Source organism: Bubalus bubalis, chromosome 2 (genome assembly GCF_019923935.1).
Source record: "Bubalus bubalis isolate 160015118507 breed Murrah chromosome 2, NDDB_SH_1, whole genome shotgun sequence".
NCBI classification, from domain to species: domain Eukaryota; kingdom Metazoa; phylum Chordata; class Mammalia; order Artiodactyla; family Bovidae; genus Bubalus; species Bubalus bubalis.
This window is the reverse complement of record NC_059158.1, coordinates 114,373,060-114,391,751: the sequence shown is the minus strand read 5'-3', so window position 1 is coordinate 114,391,751 and position 18,692 is coordinate 114,373,060. Positions and strand designations below refer to the sequence as shown.

The following is an 18,692-nucleotide window of genomic DNA, read 5'->3' as shown; positions in this document are numbered from 1 at the left end:
GCTTGCTAAGTTTTAAAAAAAATTATTTTTGACTGTGCTGGATCTTGGTTGCTGCTCTGATTTTTCTCTAGTTGTGATGAGGCGGGGCTACTTTCTACTTGTGATGCCTTCTCTTGTGGCGCACAGGCTTAATTGCTCTGTGGCACGTGGGATCTTCCCAGATCAGGGATCAAACCAGTGCCTCCTGCACATTAGTAGGTGGATTCTTTACCACTAAGCCAGCATGGAAGCCCTAGCTCACTGATTTTAAACATGTCCTTTTTATAAATTTTGAAGTTCTTTAATTCACATTTTATAATAAAACTAGTTATTTTGATCTCTGTTGTAAGCATTCTTTAGTTGGAAAAATGCAATGAATTGATTTGAGAAAATTTACTGACTCAAGTAATTGAACCATATTTAATGCTAATTTTAATAATTTAGTTAGGGTGTGGGTATTTGTCGAACATGATTTTAGTGAATCTGTAAATGTTCATAACTCAACAGTAGACTTTAGTAATTCACAGTGTTGTGTGAATAATTAAAAACAACCATTTGTATTACTTTGAAGACAAATCTTTTTGATGTCTTTTAGAAGTGTTTATTCTTCAGAGGGATGAAACTAAGTGGTGATTTACCTTCTAAATTTTCCTCTAATCTCAGATACCATTCATAAGGGAATGGAAATTATTTTCTGTGCTTCAGATATTTCCATATACTGTCAGCTTAAATAAAGTCTTATTAATGATGACTAATTTGGGCTATTCTGAAATTATTAACAGCAAAACTGATGAATGTAGGTTGATGATTAAATTTTTTAATGCTTATTTAATTGTTCTTTTAGATAACATGAATCACATACTTAGAAAATTTTTAAAATTTACAAGAATAATATTCTCTTGAATAGTATTTAAGGACTGTTTCAGAAGGGTAAAATTTAGAATGCATGCTTGAATACAGCACTTTACAAACAGGAATTAAATGTAGCCTTTTACTATAACTTTCCGTTTTTTTTCACTCTAACATTCTTGGAGGAAGTCTAATATCTGACAGCTTGCTCTCTAACTTGCTGTGTCTTAATGTAGATAGTTTTAAATCTATAATCTTTCAAAAGGTTGACATAATTAAATTTAAATTCTTATTTCTCCACTTTTGGCTAACTTGTGGACATTTTTTTTCTTCTTTAGATATAGATGCCCTCGTAGGAGGAGAAGTGGGAGGCCTGGAATTCGGCAAGTTACCATTTGGTGCCTGTGAAGATCCCATTAGGTGTGACTTTCGTTATATCGTTTGAATTATGGGACTTTTAAAATTCTATTTGATGTTGATTTTACTGTGTTTTATAATACTGCAGCCTCCTGGAATGAATGTAGTACTGGAAATAGAGACCTACATGTAATAATCTGTCCATCTTTTTTTTTTCATCTGTAACTTCAGAAGTAAAAGGTTTAAAGTAATATATAAAACATATATAATACACTTAATGTATTAAGTGTATATTAATAGAATACATTAATGTAATGTAATGTATAATATAATGTAATATACAATAATTACATTAATACATTAAGGTAATTAAGTGTATATTAATACACTTAATGTATAAGGAATCACTTCCTTATAGAAGTGATTCTTGACCTACTTTGGGGAAACATTTTAAATATTGAAAAGCACAGACATTGTCATATAACACAAATTTTCATGTGTCCATCACCCAGAGTTAACAATTTTTTGCATTTTTCCTGGCCACTTTTTTAAAATTAAGACGTAAATAAGAGACACAAAGGTGACCTTATAGGTTACCCAATTGCTTTTCTAGAAGAACTACTGAACTTAAAAAAAAAAAGAATAAAAACAGCCGTTTCACAAGAAAATGTAGCGGTTAGAAAACTTCATCACTGCTAGCAAAATATTTGGAAAATATAAACAGTGCTGATATAAAAGCTATCTCATTTGTTAAACTATTTGGTTATTTTAAAATATATATATTCACATTTTGTCGTTCAGTTGCTAAATTGTGTCCTACTCAGCGACCTCATTGACTGCAGCATGCCAGGCTTCCCTGTTCTTCACCATGTCCCGGAGTTTGCTCAAATTCATCATGTCCATTAAGTCAGTGATGCTATCTAACCATCTCATCCTCGGCTATCCTCTTCTCCTTTTGCCTTCTTTGATACTCTCACTTAAATGTAGAAATAATAATACTTTTCACTTAAAATCACTTAAGGTGGACGGTAAAGTGGGTATCTTTTAAAATTGATATTTATTATATGTGCCAGACACTGTGCTAAGAGGAAGATCTTGAAGTAAGTAAAACTGACAGATTCTGCTTTCTCGGCTTTTGTAGTCTAATTAAATAAAATAGATGAACTAATCACCTAAGTAAACTTAGAATTATAAATTATGGAATAATTTGAAGGAAGAGTATAGGAAGTATTGACAGTAAAATGAGTGACTAGTTTAGAGTTGTATGCCATCAGTAAAGTCTTCTCAAAGGAAAGGGTATTTACTCTGAGTCTCAATTAGGGAAGAATTTAGCCAAGCAGAGAATCAGAGAACGACTGTTCCAGGTGCAGGGAAGAGCCTGTGCAAAGCACCCTGATGCAGGAAACAGCTTGGAAAGTCTACGGAAGGAAACAAAAGGTGGCTATCATGGCTAGAATGTAGTGAGCAAGCAAGAAACGGTGTGGGAGTGGATACAGATGGAATTGTGGCTTCCAGTGGGGTCATTTATTTGAATTTTACTTAGAGAAGATTTTAGGGGGAGAGCAATAAACTGACCTGATAGAAATGTGGAGGTTTTAATTGTTAAATATTTCTTCCACATCTATATCGTGATGAGTCAGTCAGCAAAGGAACAAGTAACTGAAGGAGACAGAAATAAGTTGAGGGTAAGATGGTGCATGTGGCACACCATTTAAATCAGTGATTAGCAAATATTGTGGGCACAGTGCTTTTGAAAACTCATCTTTAATAGTGAAAGAGGAAATGAAGAGCCTTTTTCAGTATCTTGTCTCATTGTCAAAGAAATTTTTCTATAGTTAGAGGGAGAGGAGAGGACTTAATCATAAAAGCTTAGGAATTGAATTTGAGGTTCATACTTTAAAAAATTCAGTAGTGGATAGTTTTAAATTTCAAATCATTCTAATCATTTAAACTATATGATATCACATATTATTTGCAGTCATTTTTTACCTTAATTAGTTTTATTATGAATAATAAATTCATGTTCAGTGCAGAGAAAATGTAAAAATGGGCAAAAACCCTATGTTTAGTAGTCAGATTGTCTAGTTGCAAACTGTTTAATAGTCAACTCTAATTCAAGCAAAAAATCAGTTTTTTGGATAGATACTTAGTAACTCAAATGTTTAATTGGGACCATTGTAGAACCAGGCTCAGAAAATAGCCTTGAGCCAAGCCTGCCTAGTTGTCTGGTTCATAACCCAGGTTACACTGCATTGTTGTGGAGTGCTGGCCCACTGTGAATTCCTAACTGTGCTTACAGATTTAGATTCTCAGACTAGAGTTGCCGGTTAGTCAAGCATCACTGAAGAGTGGAGAAATGAAGTAATTGACCCTTTTGACTTCTATATTCTCTGAACATAACAAGTGAGATCAGAATCTAGACAGGAGGGAAAAAAAAAATCACTAAATTTATAATCACCTACTCATAGGTGCTCACTGACCACAGCTTGCTATATGTGCTTCTAGCCATTTTTCATATATATGAATTAGGTGTGTATATATACATGTTTATATGTATATATGCAGCAGATCCCCCAACACCACCCTCAAGCTGATTTGCTAGGAGAACTTGTAGGACTCAATGTATAGCTGTGCTCATGCTTATTTACTAAGCAAAAGGATATGGTGCAAAAATCAGCAAAGGGAGAAGGCATATGGGGTGAGGTCCAGAGCAGATGAAGGACAAACTTCATCTTCCCATGTAGTCACACAGGACACATTCAATTCCCCCAGCAATGAATTGTGACAGTATGTGTGAAAAGCTGTCTACCAGGGAAGCTCACTAGAGGCTCAGCACTTAGAAGTTTTAATCAGAGACTGGTCATGTAGGCACCCTCTGGCTACCATGCACCAGAAGGAAACCAGATATTTCCATCAACCATGTTTTTGGCACAGGTAATTTAGGCACAGGGAATGATGGGAACCCTCCTGAAATTCAAGTTCCCAGATGCCAAACCAGGGACTAGCCTTGCAAGTAATCCTTTCTCAGTGTTAGGCCTGCTATGGTAACTTTTTTTTGCACAGTATTTTTATTTTATAAATATATGTCATCATACATTTTTTGTGGCTTGTTATTTTATAATTTTACATGAAAAGTTTCTGAAATTTAATTTTCATCTATAAAAAGAGGTCAGCAAACTATGACCTGTGGACCAAATCTGACCAGTGGCCTGTTTTTATATATATAATGAGCTAAATTACCATAGTTTAACGGGCTGAACTCTGGATGGTGAAACTGCAGCCCAAAAGATGTCCCCACAGTTAGCCTATGAATGTGCCCGGAATCTGTATGCACTGTGGATGGTCTTCACAGGGCTAGGTCTTGTTCACCCCATGCCCTTCTCAAGATGCACCCCTTCTGATGTAATGGAGCTTAGGCATCCGCTCAGCCTCCAGCAGAGCCTGCACCAGGCTTCCAGCAGATCTGCTCAGAATTTGATGCCTCTTAGCCAATCTACCCTTCATGGGTCTCCACCAGGGAAAGCCACCCCAAGCACACCAAAGGCTCAGGGGGTGAAGTCTCAATGCAAGAAAATTATAGTGGAAATCATGCTCTCCAACCTCATGAGACAGTGAGACTTCCCCTCCCAGATCTCCTTCATCAGGAAGACTGGTGACGGTCAACCTCAAGGTCAAGCTGCACCAGTGCCTCCAGATGATGGACCCCGAGAGTCTTAGAGAGCAGCTGTCCCCAACCTTCCTGGCACCAGAAATGGCTTTCATGGAAGACCAGGGTGGGAGATGGTTTCAGGATGATTCAAGCACATGGCATTTATTATGTACTTTATTATTATTATTACCTCAGATCCCTGGCTTGGGAACATCCCTTGGAGAAGGGAATGGCAACCTACTCCAGTTTTCTTGCCTGGGAAATCCCGTGGACAGAGGAGCCTGGCAGGCTACAGTCCATGGGGTCGCAAAGAGACAAGACTCAGTGACTAAACAACAAGGGACTAAAAGTGGTTTTACATTGTTGAGGGTTTTAAAAGAAGAAAACAAGAATATAGCAAACTATTGATACATGGCCCATAAGAAGCACAAAATACTTCCCAGAGGGTCCTTTATAGACAAAGTATGCCAATCCCTGAACTATAAAAATGATATTTTCAAAATGGAGATATAACTTATGTACCATAAAAGTCACAATTTTGAAGTATACAATTTAGTGTTTTTAGAGTTCAGAGTTGTGCAACCGTTAGTATCTAATTCCACAACATTGTCATTACCCCAAAAAGAAACCCCTCACCTCTTAACTATCACTACCTCCACCCCTCCCCCTGCCCCCGCCATCCCAGTCTCCCTAGGGCCTCTGGGTCTAGACTGATATTAATGTACTTTTTGCCTATATGGATTTGCCTTTTCTGGACATTTCATATGGCTTGGATTATACCATATGAGACCTTTTGTATCTGGCTGTTTTCACTTAGCATCTTTTAGAGGTTCATCCACATTGTAGCATGAATCAGAGTATCATTGCTTTTTGTGGCCATATAATATGCTGTCCTATGGAATAGTGCTACGTTTTACTTAACTCATCAACTGACAAACATTTGGTTTACTTATACTTTCTGGTTATTATGTATAGCATGGTTTTTTCTTGCAGACATTAATATAAATGTGCCACCATTTGCTAAACCAGGTGCTTCCAGTTTTATTATATTACAAATCATGACCATTTTTAGCATACTTTTTTGGGCATATTTCCGGTTATTTACTAAGGACACAATTCTAGAAGTAGAATTGTTGAATCAGGTATATATACATTATTAAAGCTTACAGATATATTGTATGTTTTGTTTCAGTGAACTCCATTTAGCAACTACATGGCCCCACCTGACTGAAGGTATCGTTGTGGATAATGATGTTTATTCGTAAGTATGTTAAAAATAGTACATTAAGAGTCACAGATTTCAAAAGACTAACTGCCCAGTGGGTTAGCAGTTTTTCTTTGAATCAATTTCTGATATGGTTGTTTGCTTTTGTTTTTAAAGATCAGTTTTTAGACTGACTGATGTATATTAGAAATGTGTTTTGAGCTGTGGACTTTGGAGACGGGATCCTTAGTTCCAGGGTAATGAGCAGTCTGCATCTTACTTGGGCTTAACGAAGATGTCTCTAGTTAGTTTGGGAGTCAGTGCATAATTCTTTTGGACTTTTTGTAGCTGGTAAGAACATTTGATAAAGGACTTTGAAGAGATGATGGTCATTAAAAAATGTGGGAAGAACATTTGATTGTTAAATGCCATAAATAGCAAAACATCCATATATACTCCTGTGCAATGGAAAAATTGCACAGGAAAAAATTGAAAATTGCAGTGAGCCCTATCCCAGAAGAATGTGAGGAAAGAGGAATGTAATTTTGGTATCTTCTCATGCTTGATGCAAAACTGTGAGAAATAGGACAGGTTTTTTTTTTTTTTTTTTTTTTTTAATAGTTAAAAGTGTTCTATTTTCTGATGGTAAAAGTAACACAAGCTTTTAAAATCAGATAATTTAGATGGGTATAAAGAAGAAAGATTACCTACAATTCTATTACTTAAAAAATTAGCAGTTAACATTTAAGGGTATTTCTATTTAAAGTATAAGTTTATATATTAATTTACTTTATTCATATAATACAGTTATTCATTGAATAGATGTAGATCTGTGTTGTCAGTTTGTAAAGTACTGCATAATATCCCATTAAGCGAATGCAGCATAATCGGTTTAACTGAGAAAATGGGGCACTTGATCTTGTGGAAATTTTTACAGTTTTCTTTTTTATTAATAAATAGTATAATAAAAACAGATTAGGATTATTGTACATTTTTGCTTGTTTCTCGTTTCTCATTTTGTTTAATTTATTCCTAAAATATTCTCATTAGGTTATCATTGTATGTTACCTGATCAGAATCATTTTTATGCTTTTTGATTAGTTTGTTCTGATTTTGGTTTTTCCTTTTGTACTTTTTTGTCTAAGAATTTTGTCTTAGGGTTTTATTTTTAAAAACTCATCTAAATGGTCTTCTGCATGTGAATAGCAGTAAGTTTAAGGGAGGCGAAATGGATTGCTTGTCCTTCTATATAATATTTTCATTAAAACTGCATTTTGGTAAATTTATGAACCTTGCAGATTGCTATAAATAGGATCTTGTGTTTATCATTTTGCATTTTAGTGATTTGGATCCTATGCAGGCTCCCCATTGGTCTGTTAGAGTTCGAAAAGCTGATAATCCTCAGTGTTTACTAGGTAAGATACTTATGTTCCTTTCCTGAAATACCACGTATTTGTCTCTTCTCCAGATCAGGAACACTGGATGTATTCTTTATACTTTATTTCACCTATCTGAAAATTTTTTTTAAGTTTTTTACATTGTGACCTTCTCAGTTAACATCATTAAAAATTAATCTTTGTCAACAGCAGTGACTCCTTCTGGTTATTCTTAAATAATAATAGCAGACTTTTTGTCATTCAGTTTTAACCAGTCTACACCTCAAAATTCTCTCATGTTTTCCCAGGATCTGAGTTTTATTTTCCTAACACTTTATGTTACTTCTTTTTTTCCTTCTGTGGCATACTCTGCTTCTTCCATTCTGGTTAGTGGAACCCTTTTTGTCTTTTGTCATCCCTCTACGCTTGCAGTATATAATAGGATGAACACTGAATTTGATGGTCTTATTAGAGCCTTTCTGTAGGGCTCTGTACTGTATCTGCAGATATATTTTCTGATAGAGGAAAAGAGGTGTAAATAATCTTGTACATGTCATAGGGATATTTGAAATGAAATAACAATATGTAAAAGTGAAAGTCATTCAGTCGTATCCAACTCTTTGCAACCCCATGGACTACACAGTCCATCAAATTCACCGGGCCAATACTGGAGTGGGTAGCCTTTCCGTTCTTCAGGGAATCTTCCCAAACCAGGGATCGAACCCAGGTCTCCTGCATTGCAAGCAGATTCTTTACCAGCTGAGCCACAAGGGAAACCCAAGAATACTGGAATGGGTAGCCTATCCCTTCTCCAGCAGACCTTCCTGACCCAGGAATCAAACCGGGGTCTCCTGCATTGCAGGCAGATTCTTTACCAACTGAGCTATCAGGGAAACCCTGATATAACATTATAGAAATGTATTTCTAGAACATTTAGAACATATAGAGCATTTCTGTAACATTATAGAAATGTTATAACATTATAGAAATACTTTAAAAACTATCATTTGCTCTTCAGGTCATAATTATTATTATTATATCCAATATCTAGAATTATCTTTCTCTTCCTGCTTTTGTAGATAATGTCTCTTTCATGAAGTCTTCTGAACCCATCTCCTCTTCCCAGTCTTTCTGTCTTATATTTAGTGGATGTGAAAATTATTTTTTACATTTCTGTGTTTATCCATGCCACATTTATTTCATACAATGTGATACATTGCCATTCAGCTGATGGAGTTATTACTAAATATTTATTGATGACAGTATTGGGGCATTTCCATAAAGCTTTTTTTCCTGAGCTCTGTGTCATTCATCATGTTATTCATTAAATGCTAATTAGCATTTACGTATATAAGGTAAAATTCCTGCCATCTTTGTCTTAAGGTATAGGAAAGTAGTGAGGCTTCCCTGGTGGCTCAGTGGTAAAGAATCTGCCAGCCAATACAGGAGACGTGGAAGACGTGAGTTTGATCCCTGGGTTGGGAAGATACCCTGGAGAATAAATGGCTACCCACCAGTATTTGTGCCTAAGAAATTCCGTGGACAGAGGAGCCTGGCAGGCTTTCTAGGAGGTTGCAGAGAGTCAGACACACCTTGGTGACTAAAACAATAAGAACATTGGGAGGTAGGTAGAGGGTTGATACGACATGTTTTAGAGTTGGATAGACCTTGTTTTAAATCCTAGATCCACCAACTTCATGAGAAGAGATACTATTTATCTTATTCAGGCCAATAGTAATAATATTACTATGTCCAATTATTTTTCCTTTCATTCTAGAGGGAATTATAAGAAGAAACTTTTAATATCCTGGGACATAGAGGGAAGGTAAAAGCAAGGCTACCTTTGAAATGGGATTAATTTTTTGCATTGCTTGGAGAAACTGAATGGTTCCTTTTCTTTCTTTTTTTTTTTTATGTCAAACTTGATGCATTTTTATGACCAGAATTGCAACAAGAGTGGCAAGTGTCTCATTTTTTTTATACTGGGTCAAGACTAATCTCATGGGCCTGCTCAGATGTTAACCTCTTGACTGGAAGGGCAGGTAGATCATGCAAGAGTTCAATTTTTTTTTAAATTTCTAAGAGAATATAGTTGCTTTATAATGTGTTTCTGTTGTACAGCACAGTGAATCAGTTACATGTATACATATATCTCTTCTTTTTAAAATTTCTTTCCTACTTAGATCAGTGCAGAGAGCACTGAGTAGAGTTCCCTTGAATGTTTTTTTTTCTGCCATATGTTGAAAGTGAAAGTGAAGTCGCTCAGTCATGTCTGACTCTTTGCGACCCTATGGACTACACCCTGCTAGGCTCCTCCATCCATGGGATTTTCCAGGCAAGAATACTGGAGTGGGTTGCCATTTCCTTCTCCAGGAGATCTTCCTGACCCAGGGGTTGAACTCAGGTCTCCCGCACCACAGACTCTACCATCTGAGCCACCAGGGAAGCAGTATGTTAGTTAATAGCTTTTGTGAGAAGACATGTATCTTTATTTATAGGACTGACTTCTTTCAGTTACATTTCAAAAATAAGTAACATTTTTTCTGTGTAGGTGATTTTGTCACTGAATTTTTTAAAATTTGCCGTCGAAAGGAGTCAACTGATGAGATTCTTGGACGATCCACATTTGAGGAAGAAGGGAGAGGTGACTTACCTTTTTCTCTTTTTTAAAGTTCTTTTCAAATGTCTAACTCTTTCACACATTTTCCAGCAACTTGTCATCTATTTTTCTCATTCGGGTTATATTAGGGAATCAAGTTTTGATGAACTAAACAGCTCCCATTTTCTCTTGGCTATACCCTGAGCTTAAAACATTGTGTGATTAATAAGAAAATGTAAGATATTTTTAAAAACAGTTTTAGAGGTTTATTTTTGAAGTTCCTGGGCAGAAATTGTTACACCTTTGTTAATCATGCATTCATATAAAGTTGAACGTGTATTAATGAAAAGTCACTGATGAAAAGAGTGACTGAAGTATTCTGTACAGTCATCAGTTTATTCATCACTTTAACCTGCTAGGGTTGGTGATGTAATATGTATTCATTTCTATTCTTTTTATAGAAATTGCTGATATAACTCATGCTTTGTCAAAGTTGACAGAGCCTGCACCGGTTCCAATTCATAAATTATCAGTCTCTAACATGGTGCACACTGCAAAGAAGAAAATACGGAAACACAGAGGTGTAGAAGAATCACCACTGAATAATGATGTCCTCAATACTATTCTCTTGGTAACTAAATGTAATGTTTTTATGTGTCTGTATGTGCACTCATTTATTATCTATGCAGTCCCATCTGTGTGGCAGGTACTGGATGGGGATATAAAACGAGTAAAACACAGTCTCCACATTCAGAGTTGCCACTGGTGTAGTGGGAATAAGAAAAATGAACGTAATTACAGTACCATGTTACATGTAAGAATTCTGGCAAAGGGCCTGTGAGAACACAGCAGAGGGGTGCATCTGTCTGTCTGAGCAGTGGGAATCAGTGAGAGCTTCATAAAGAGGGGACAATTGAGCTAGTCATAAATGGATGAAGGTTTAGAAGTGGATGAATTGCAGAGGCCTGAGAGAGCATATTGGATAATCTGGTAGATTGCAGGGCACTTCCCAGAGGCGGGTCAGGGATGAGACTGGAGAGTAGCTGGTGAAGTGCTTGCTGAAGCATGGGACTTTAGTTTAATGCCATTTTAAGCAGGAGGTTGACATGATCAAAATGGTATTCTTGAAAACTTTATAGCAAGTACTAGAAGGGGCTAGGGTGTCTCCTAGGTATAGGTTGGTGGAACAGGTCCAGCCCAGGAACCATACACACCAGGGTTAATCTTGATTTGTTGTTTGACTTTGAACAAGCCATTTAAGTTCAGTTTCTTCATCTGAAGTGAATCTAATAAAAGCCTGTGAGGTTGTTGGACGGATTAAAGGACCTTCTGTTACACTGGTATTTAATAGAACTTTGCTGCTGCTGCTGCTGCTAAGTCACTTCAGTCATGTCCGACTCTGTGCGACCCCAGAGACGGCAGCCCACCAGGCTTCCCCATCCCTGGGATTCTCCAGGCAAGAACACTGGGTTGCCATTTCCTTCTCCAATGCATGAAAGTGAAAAAATAAAGTGAAGTCGCTCAGTCGTGTCTGACTCTAGCGACCCCATGGACTACAGCCTATCAGGCTCCTCTGTCCATGGGATTTTCCAGGCAAAAGTACTGGAGTGGGGTGCCATTGCCTTCTCTGAGAACTTTGCTAAATGATAGCTATTCTTACTATAATTGTAGTTACAATCTTACTTCTGACAACCTGTGCATTAAGACATTCTTGGGAAAAACCTTTAAGAGTAGTGCAATGAAAAGAATATAGGACTTGAAAACTTGAAGTTAATTTTATCCCTGCTGTTTATCTGAGCAAGACTTTTAGCCAGATTTTTAGTTCGTTTATTTGTAAGAGGTGTGGGCACTGATACATAGCTCACGTAGTGGTATGAAAATAGGATACTGTGTATAAATGTGCTTACTAGTGGATGTTGACACTTGGTTGTTCCTCTCCTTAAGAAGAAAAATCTCTTCAGCATGTTCTGTCAGTTCAGTTCAGTTCAGTTGCTCAGTCGTGTCCAACTCTTTGCAACCCCATGAATCACAGCACGCCAGGCTTCCTTGTCCATCACCAACTCCTGGAGTTTACCCAAACTCATGTCCATCGAGTCGGTGATGCCATCCAGCCATCTCATCTTCTGTCATCCCCTTCTCTTCCTGCCCCCAATCCCTCCCAGCATCAAGGTCTTTTCCAATGAGTCAACTCTTCGCATGAGGTGACCAAAGTATTGGAGTTTCAGTTTCAGCATCAGTCCTTCCAATGAACACCCAGGACTGATCTCCTTTAGGATGGACTGGTTGGATCTCCTTGCAGTTCAATGGACTCGCAAGAGGCTTCTCCAACACCACAGTCCAAAAGCATCAATTCTTCAGCGCTCAGCTTTCTTCACAGTCCAACTCTCACATCCATACATGACCACTGGAGAAATCTCTTCAACATGTTCTGTTCAGTTCTGTAGTACATGGCAAAGTATGCAAAGGAGTCACAAGTCAGCGGTACCACAAAACACTTGGGGAGATTAGTGATTAAAGGATTGAAAGTAAATTTCAGTAAAGAAGGCCCCTTCTTAAGGATATATCCTTAAGAGATTTTATTCCAATTATGTAGCTCAGTTGTATGCACTGCAGTTTTTTTTAACCCCTCTGCACACCCTCACATATGCACCCTCACCCTCACATAAATCCTCACGTGTATTAACAGAAATCATGTAGAAAAGATTCATCGGTCATTACAGGTTTAGTCTGCTTCCCACTTTATATTACCAGATACTCTGTAAGTATCTCGTAAGATAAAATTATGGGTCTTTAATGTCATACTTGTAGCATTTCATATATGAAAACCTGTGGGTTGTATTTCTCTATGGAGCCTCACAAACGTTTAGGTATTTCCAATTTTTCTTTTATAATTTTATCTATTTAATAATAACACTTTTTAAAAAATTTAATGACCTTGGATGAGCCTGAAATCATAGTATACAGATTCTGGTTTTGCATTCTGTGAACTAAACAATTCACAGAACCTCGTGGTTACATTTAAGAAAAATCTGATTTTAAAATTGACTAGTCACTCTGTTTTTTGGAGAAAAATAGAAAATATTTGAGATAGTGTAGAACCAACTGGCTGATACAGTAAGAGCATTCTCATTGTTTTAAAAACATAAGCATTAAAATGTCAAATGGTGTTATAAGAATTACAAAAGTCTGCAAAGTAAGAAATTTCATTGAAAATGTGATTATTTTCTTTCTTTCCCATAAGTTCTTATTCCCTGATGCTGCTTCTGAGAAACCATTAGATGGGACTTCTTCAACAGACAATAGTAATCCTCCACTAGAGAGTGAAGAATATGTAAGTTAATTAATGTTAAATATTTAAAATGCATTGAATTTCTAGGGATTTTGCTATATTTCTAGCAACAGTCATGAAATCTACTTCACAACAATGGCTACTGTAAACAGTTTTATATCTCTATACCTGTCATTTAAGCTCTTCCTCAGTTTAACAAAGACTTGGATGAGGAAAACATGATAATTTTCTAGCATTCACTATAAAACTTTCTCTGTTGTGAAATAAGGATCTTTTTATTGTAAAAATCACCTTAGGAAAACTTGAGTGATGATTATGGCCTCCATTCAGTGACCTACTATAGAACGTTAACATAGATACATATTTTGGGTAAAAGAAGTTTTCTGGAAATAATGAAAAAATATACTGTGTATGGTTATAGGCTATCCTTCAGTTTAAACTTTTCATAAGTCATCAAATTTATGTTTTGCAATGGATTCTTCTTTATATTTCAAAACTAGACAGAGGGTAGAAAATTCTTTAATTGAAGTAATGTGTAAAATGAAGTACAATTTTCATATTTTCCTTTTTGAAGTTTAAATGACTGGTGTAGAGATATATCAAATTGTTAACAATACTGTTAGAAAGTGATTTCATGAAGTGAGAGGGAAAAGCAGGGCTTTTCATTTTTAGTTTATACAGTTCTGATTTTATGCTTTTGGTTTTGGCAAGTGTGTATTCATTTGTAATTATAAGATTTTTATAACACATGAAATTTAGAGTATATCTTAAAGATTTCACAGAAGAAACTGAAAGCTGTACCTTTAGCCTCACTAAAATATAGTGTCACTTTTTGATCCTTGTAGAGATCTTGAAAACATGGAGCTGCCTAAGAAAAATTTAGGCAATAATGTTTTAGACATTTGATAAAAGCCTGGCTGTTAGGATAGATTAATTTCAGGTATTAAAATCTCTGCCTACACAGTTTCTGATTATACATGTAAATATATTGTTAACAAGTTTTTTTGTTTCTATTTTGTTAAATTTAGAATCTCTACAATCAGTTCAAATCTGCACCGTCTGATAGTTTAACATACAAGTTGGCTTTGTGTCTTTGTATGATCAATTTCTACCATGGAGGACTGAAAGGAGTGGCACATCTCTGGCAGGAATTTGTTCTTGAAATGCGTTTCAGATGGGAAAACAACTTTCTGATTCCAGGGTAATAATTTCAATTCCCGATTGTAAAGAGATAGTATTTTTATTTGTTCACAAAATTTGACTTCTGACTCATTAATTCTCCTCTTGTAGGGAAATCTGCCCCAAGAAAATGGTAAGAAACTTAGGATATGATTTCTGTTCATTGGTGTTCACTATAATAGGAAGAAAAAGTTAATCTAATTATCAGACATTAAGTTAGTTCAGTCGCTTGGTCGTCTGTGACTCTTTGTGACCCCATGAACTGCAGCATGCCAGGCTTCCCTGTCCATCACCAACTCCCGGAGTCTTCTCAGACTCATGTCCATCGGGTCGGTGATGCCATCTGACCATCTCATCCTCTGTTGTCCCCTTCTCCTCTAGCCTTAGATCTTTCCCAGCATCAGGGTCTTTTTCAATAAAGAGTGGTTAAATAAATCATCATGTATTTCTATAATGGAGAGTTTTTTTCCAAGAATCCCTATTAACATAGAAGATGATCGCAATATTTGTGGTAAAAGTAGACTGTAGTGTTATGTATACAGTGCTTTCAACTATGCTGATAGAGAATATTAGAAAATATAAAGAATATATATAGAAATATGTATAGAAAAATAATGGGAAATAAATATAACAAAATGTTAACAGTAGTTTAGTTGGAGGGAAAACATCTTTAGAGTTCAGAAGTTTGGGTGTTAAATATTACCTATAATTTTTTTATATAGCTTATGTTGACAGTTCATTTAAAGGTTTAGCATATATGTTGATACTGTATAGGTTACTGTTCATTTGCCCATCCTACTCAAACTAAGGGAGGAGACTAATGATATTGGTAATACAAAATGGTAACTGATCCAAAAAGGTTTACTAAGTCATTTGCCAGCCTCTACTTAACTGGATTCTCTCTTGGCTAATTACTGGGAACCACCTCATTTAGATTAGAGGAAATCCAGGCTCCCTTCAGCAAAAGAGAGGTGGAGATCAATGGATTTTATATTGAGAATCTACCATAATGATTGAGAACTGAATAAATAGTATAACTTCCTTTGTAGTGTTTGAAAAACTGCATGCTAGCTACTTCCTAGGGTGGATTTCAAGGCTTTACATTTTTTAAGTTTCTGTTAGCTTGAGAGGTATCACTACTTTGCTGTTGCGTTTTGTCTCTTGTACTTGCTGTTGGTAAATTATGGACTAGGAGAATAAAATAAATTTTGATCTTTTAATTTTATTTGCTCCATCTAAGTTGCCTGATCTGTAGAAATCTAGTTTTGCTTTCTTATCTATGTGGTTTAAATATATGGTGGTATAAAAATATGCATATCTGAAGCAATTCTACTGATAAGCTTTTTTCTACCACTTTACTTGATAGATTAGCAAGTGGACCTCCAGATCTGAGATGCTGTTTACTGCATCAGAAGCTACAGGTAAAAATATCCCAGTGGCAGTATATAATTTGTGACAGTGGTTAGGTCAAGTTATTCTGACATTAAATATAATAATAGATTATAGGCTATTTTCATTGTGCTGCTGTAGGTTACTTAAGTCACTGTCATTCACACCAAGGTCCAGGGAAAGGGTGGAGACTGAAAATAAAATACTCAGGCAGTGGATAAATTTTTACTGTAACTGTCACTGGTGGAACAGCAATTTCCTCAGTCCTTGTCCTTGCAAAGGAAAAACTTCATTCGAGAGATATAGAACAGTTTTAAGCAGCAGCATTTTTGTTAAGCAAAGAGAAAATAAGCTGTCATGAAAGGATGAGAATGGGCAGTCTAGAAACCAGAAACTGCCCTGAAGTGGGGGTAGGGTTGGTTTTTCAGAGTGGTAGAAATTCTCTTCCTATGTCTTGTGTTATTTGACAAGTTGATTGACAGCTTTAGCTTATATAACTTGTATCCTTGTGCATAGGTGCTTACCCATAAGCACCCAAGCAAAACCCACAGAGGGCGGGCAAAAACTGCAATGCTGGTTTATTACAAACACAGTGTAATGAGCCCTGGGTTATTACTTGGAGTCACCTTTTAGGTCTTGGTGCCCTTGTGCTGGCAGTTTTTGTCTAGCTTTCTCCTAGTAAGGCTGGTAACTTAGGGATCCTTGACCACAAAAGCAAGGGTCTCTGGGTATATTCTGATCACCAGTGTCCAGGATGGGGAAGGAAGAATAACTCTGTCCAAGATATGGCTGGTACCCATGCATGTCTGACTAACAATTCATATATAATACTAATATAATAATAATAAATAATTTTGTTTCTCTTTTCTTAAGATGTTAAATTGTTGTATTGAAAGAAAGAAGGCACGTGATGAGGGGAGAAAGACAAGTCCTTCAGATAATGTGACTAATACGTATTCAGGGGATGCTGGAAAATCTGGAGATCAGCTGGGGCCAGATAATTTGAGAGAGACAGATAAGGACAAAGGAGAGGTGGGAAAATCATGGGATTCTTGGAGTGACAGCGAGGAAGAGTTTTTTGAATGCCTAAGTGATACTGAAGAACTTAAGGGAAATGGACAAGAGAGTGGCAAGAAAGGAGGACCTAAGGAGATGGCAAGTTTAAAGCCAGAAGGACGACTCCATCAGCATGGGAAACTCACACTGCTACATAATGGAGAACCTCTCTACATTCCAGTGACCCAGGTGGGATGGGGACTGGTTCTTTAAGTTGTATTGTTGTTGTTGTTGTTATTGTTGTTTATATAACTTTACCCTAGTAGGAGATGATTACTTTGGATAAAGGCACTTCTTTAAACAGTCTGTGTCTAAAGATCTATAGATTTGAAATCTAAATAAACTATTGGGGTTTTTAGGTCTACTATTTGTGCAACTGAGAAATGTTTTGAAGTTTCAGTAGATAGAACTTCATCATGTATACAGTGACCTGTTAGTTCTTCGGGTGTTTAAAAAAAACAAAATCCACAAATATTGGTGGGAAGAACAAAAGTAAAAACGCTTGATTTGTGTAATTAGTTCTTATCTGTTCAATATATAGTTGAACACATTTTATACCCTTAGGAAGTGGAATAGCAATAGCTCAAGACCTAAGGAAGAGCAATGGTTTTTGGATTTTTGGGGGTTTTTTTGCATAGGTAATAAGTGAGTATATTTTATTGTGAAAATCTCAATCTAGAAAAAGTGAAAGTCACCACCCATTAATTCCAGTTCTTATCTGTATAAATAACCATTATTATTGGTTTGGATTATAGTTTTCTATACCTATTTCTATGCACTGATGTATGTATACATAAGCATATGATACACAGTTTTGTGGATTTTTAAAAATCTGTGTATTGATATGTAGCTTTTTAACCTAAAAGCTTGAAGATCTCTTCATGTCATTACATACAGATCTACTTCATCTCTTTAATTGCTGTATAATATTCCACAGGATGGAAGAGGCATAGTTTTACTCTTCCTCTCTTAATGCATAATATGTTATTTGAAGCTTATTGCTATTATCATGCTACAGTATAAATTCTTGTTTTTCAGTATTATCTGTTTCACATATGAGTGTTTCTCCAAGGGAGAAATGGAATTTCTATATAAACAAATATATAAGATATAAAATTCCTCTTCAAAAGGGCTGTACCTACTTTATACCCCATCATTGATGAGTATAGGAATAAGGGAATACCACTATCTCCCCAACTTTGTTTTCACACTTCCTTCATTCCATAAATAATGTGTTGAGTACCTAGTATATGTCAGCCACTGTCTTGGGACTATAGGATTTTAGTAGCAAAATTATATAGTACACTTCTTGAGCTCATGTTACTTGTATTCATATTTTATTTAATTTTTTATAAAAAACTGACATTACCAGTCATAAAAGCTTTTGCCAATATGATGGGCAGAAGTGGTATCTCAATGTTCTAGATGGTATTTCTCTGATTTTGATGAACCTTAGTGTCTTTTTAGTATGTTTACAGCCTATAAGTTGCATTCCATTTTTCCTTTAGTTGATGTTCTATTCTTATTGATTTATATGAGTCCTTTATATTTTAAATATAAATAATCTGTTATATACATTGTATATGTTTTCTCCTAGTTGTTTTAAAAACATGTCTATTTACTTACCTATTGAGTTATAAATTATAACTAAGGTGCACAAACTTCAAGTGACTAGTTTGAGTTTTTTCATATTTAGAGACCCATTTAACTACTACTCATATCAGGATACAGAAAATTCTCATCATGCTAGAATAGCAATGATCAAT

At 35.9% G+C, this 18,692-nt stretch overlaps 1 protein-coding gene across 3 annotated transcripts in view; it reads left to right on the top strand.

Moving 5' to 3' along the window:
• The window catches only part of RAB3GAP1 (RAB3 GTPase activating protein catalytic subunit 1), a 112,415-nt gene that overhangs the window by 71,696 nt on the left and 22,027 nt on the right, over nt 1-18,692 (top strand). For all 3 annotated transcript variants that reach the window (XM_006043348.4, XM_044936041.2, XM_025277120.3), the window contains exons 9-17: nt 1,167-1,248; nt 6,027-6,095; nt 7,380-7,453; nt 9,966-10,058; nt 10,475-10,644; nt 13,255-13,344; nt 14,331-14,503; nt 15,848-15,902; nt 16,744-17,115. In XM_006043348.4, the coding sequence (XP_006043410.2) occupies nt 1,167-1,248; nt 6,027-6,095; nt 7,380-7,453; nt 9,966-10,058; nt 10,475-10,644; nt 13,255-13,344; nt 14,331-14,503; nt 15,848-15,902; nt 16,744-17,115 (1,178 nt within the window). The remainder of the gene's footprint in view (nt 1-1,166; nt 1,249-6,026; nt 6,096-7,379; nt 7,454-9,965; nt 10,059-10,474; nt 10,645-13,254; nt 13,345-14,330; nt 14,504-15,847; nt 15,903-16,743; nt 17,116-18,692) is intronic.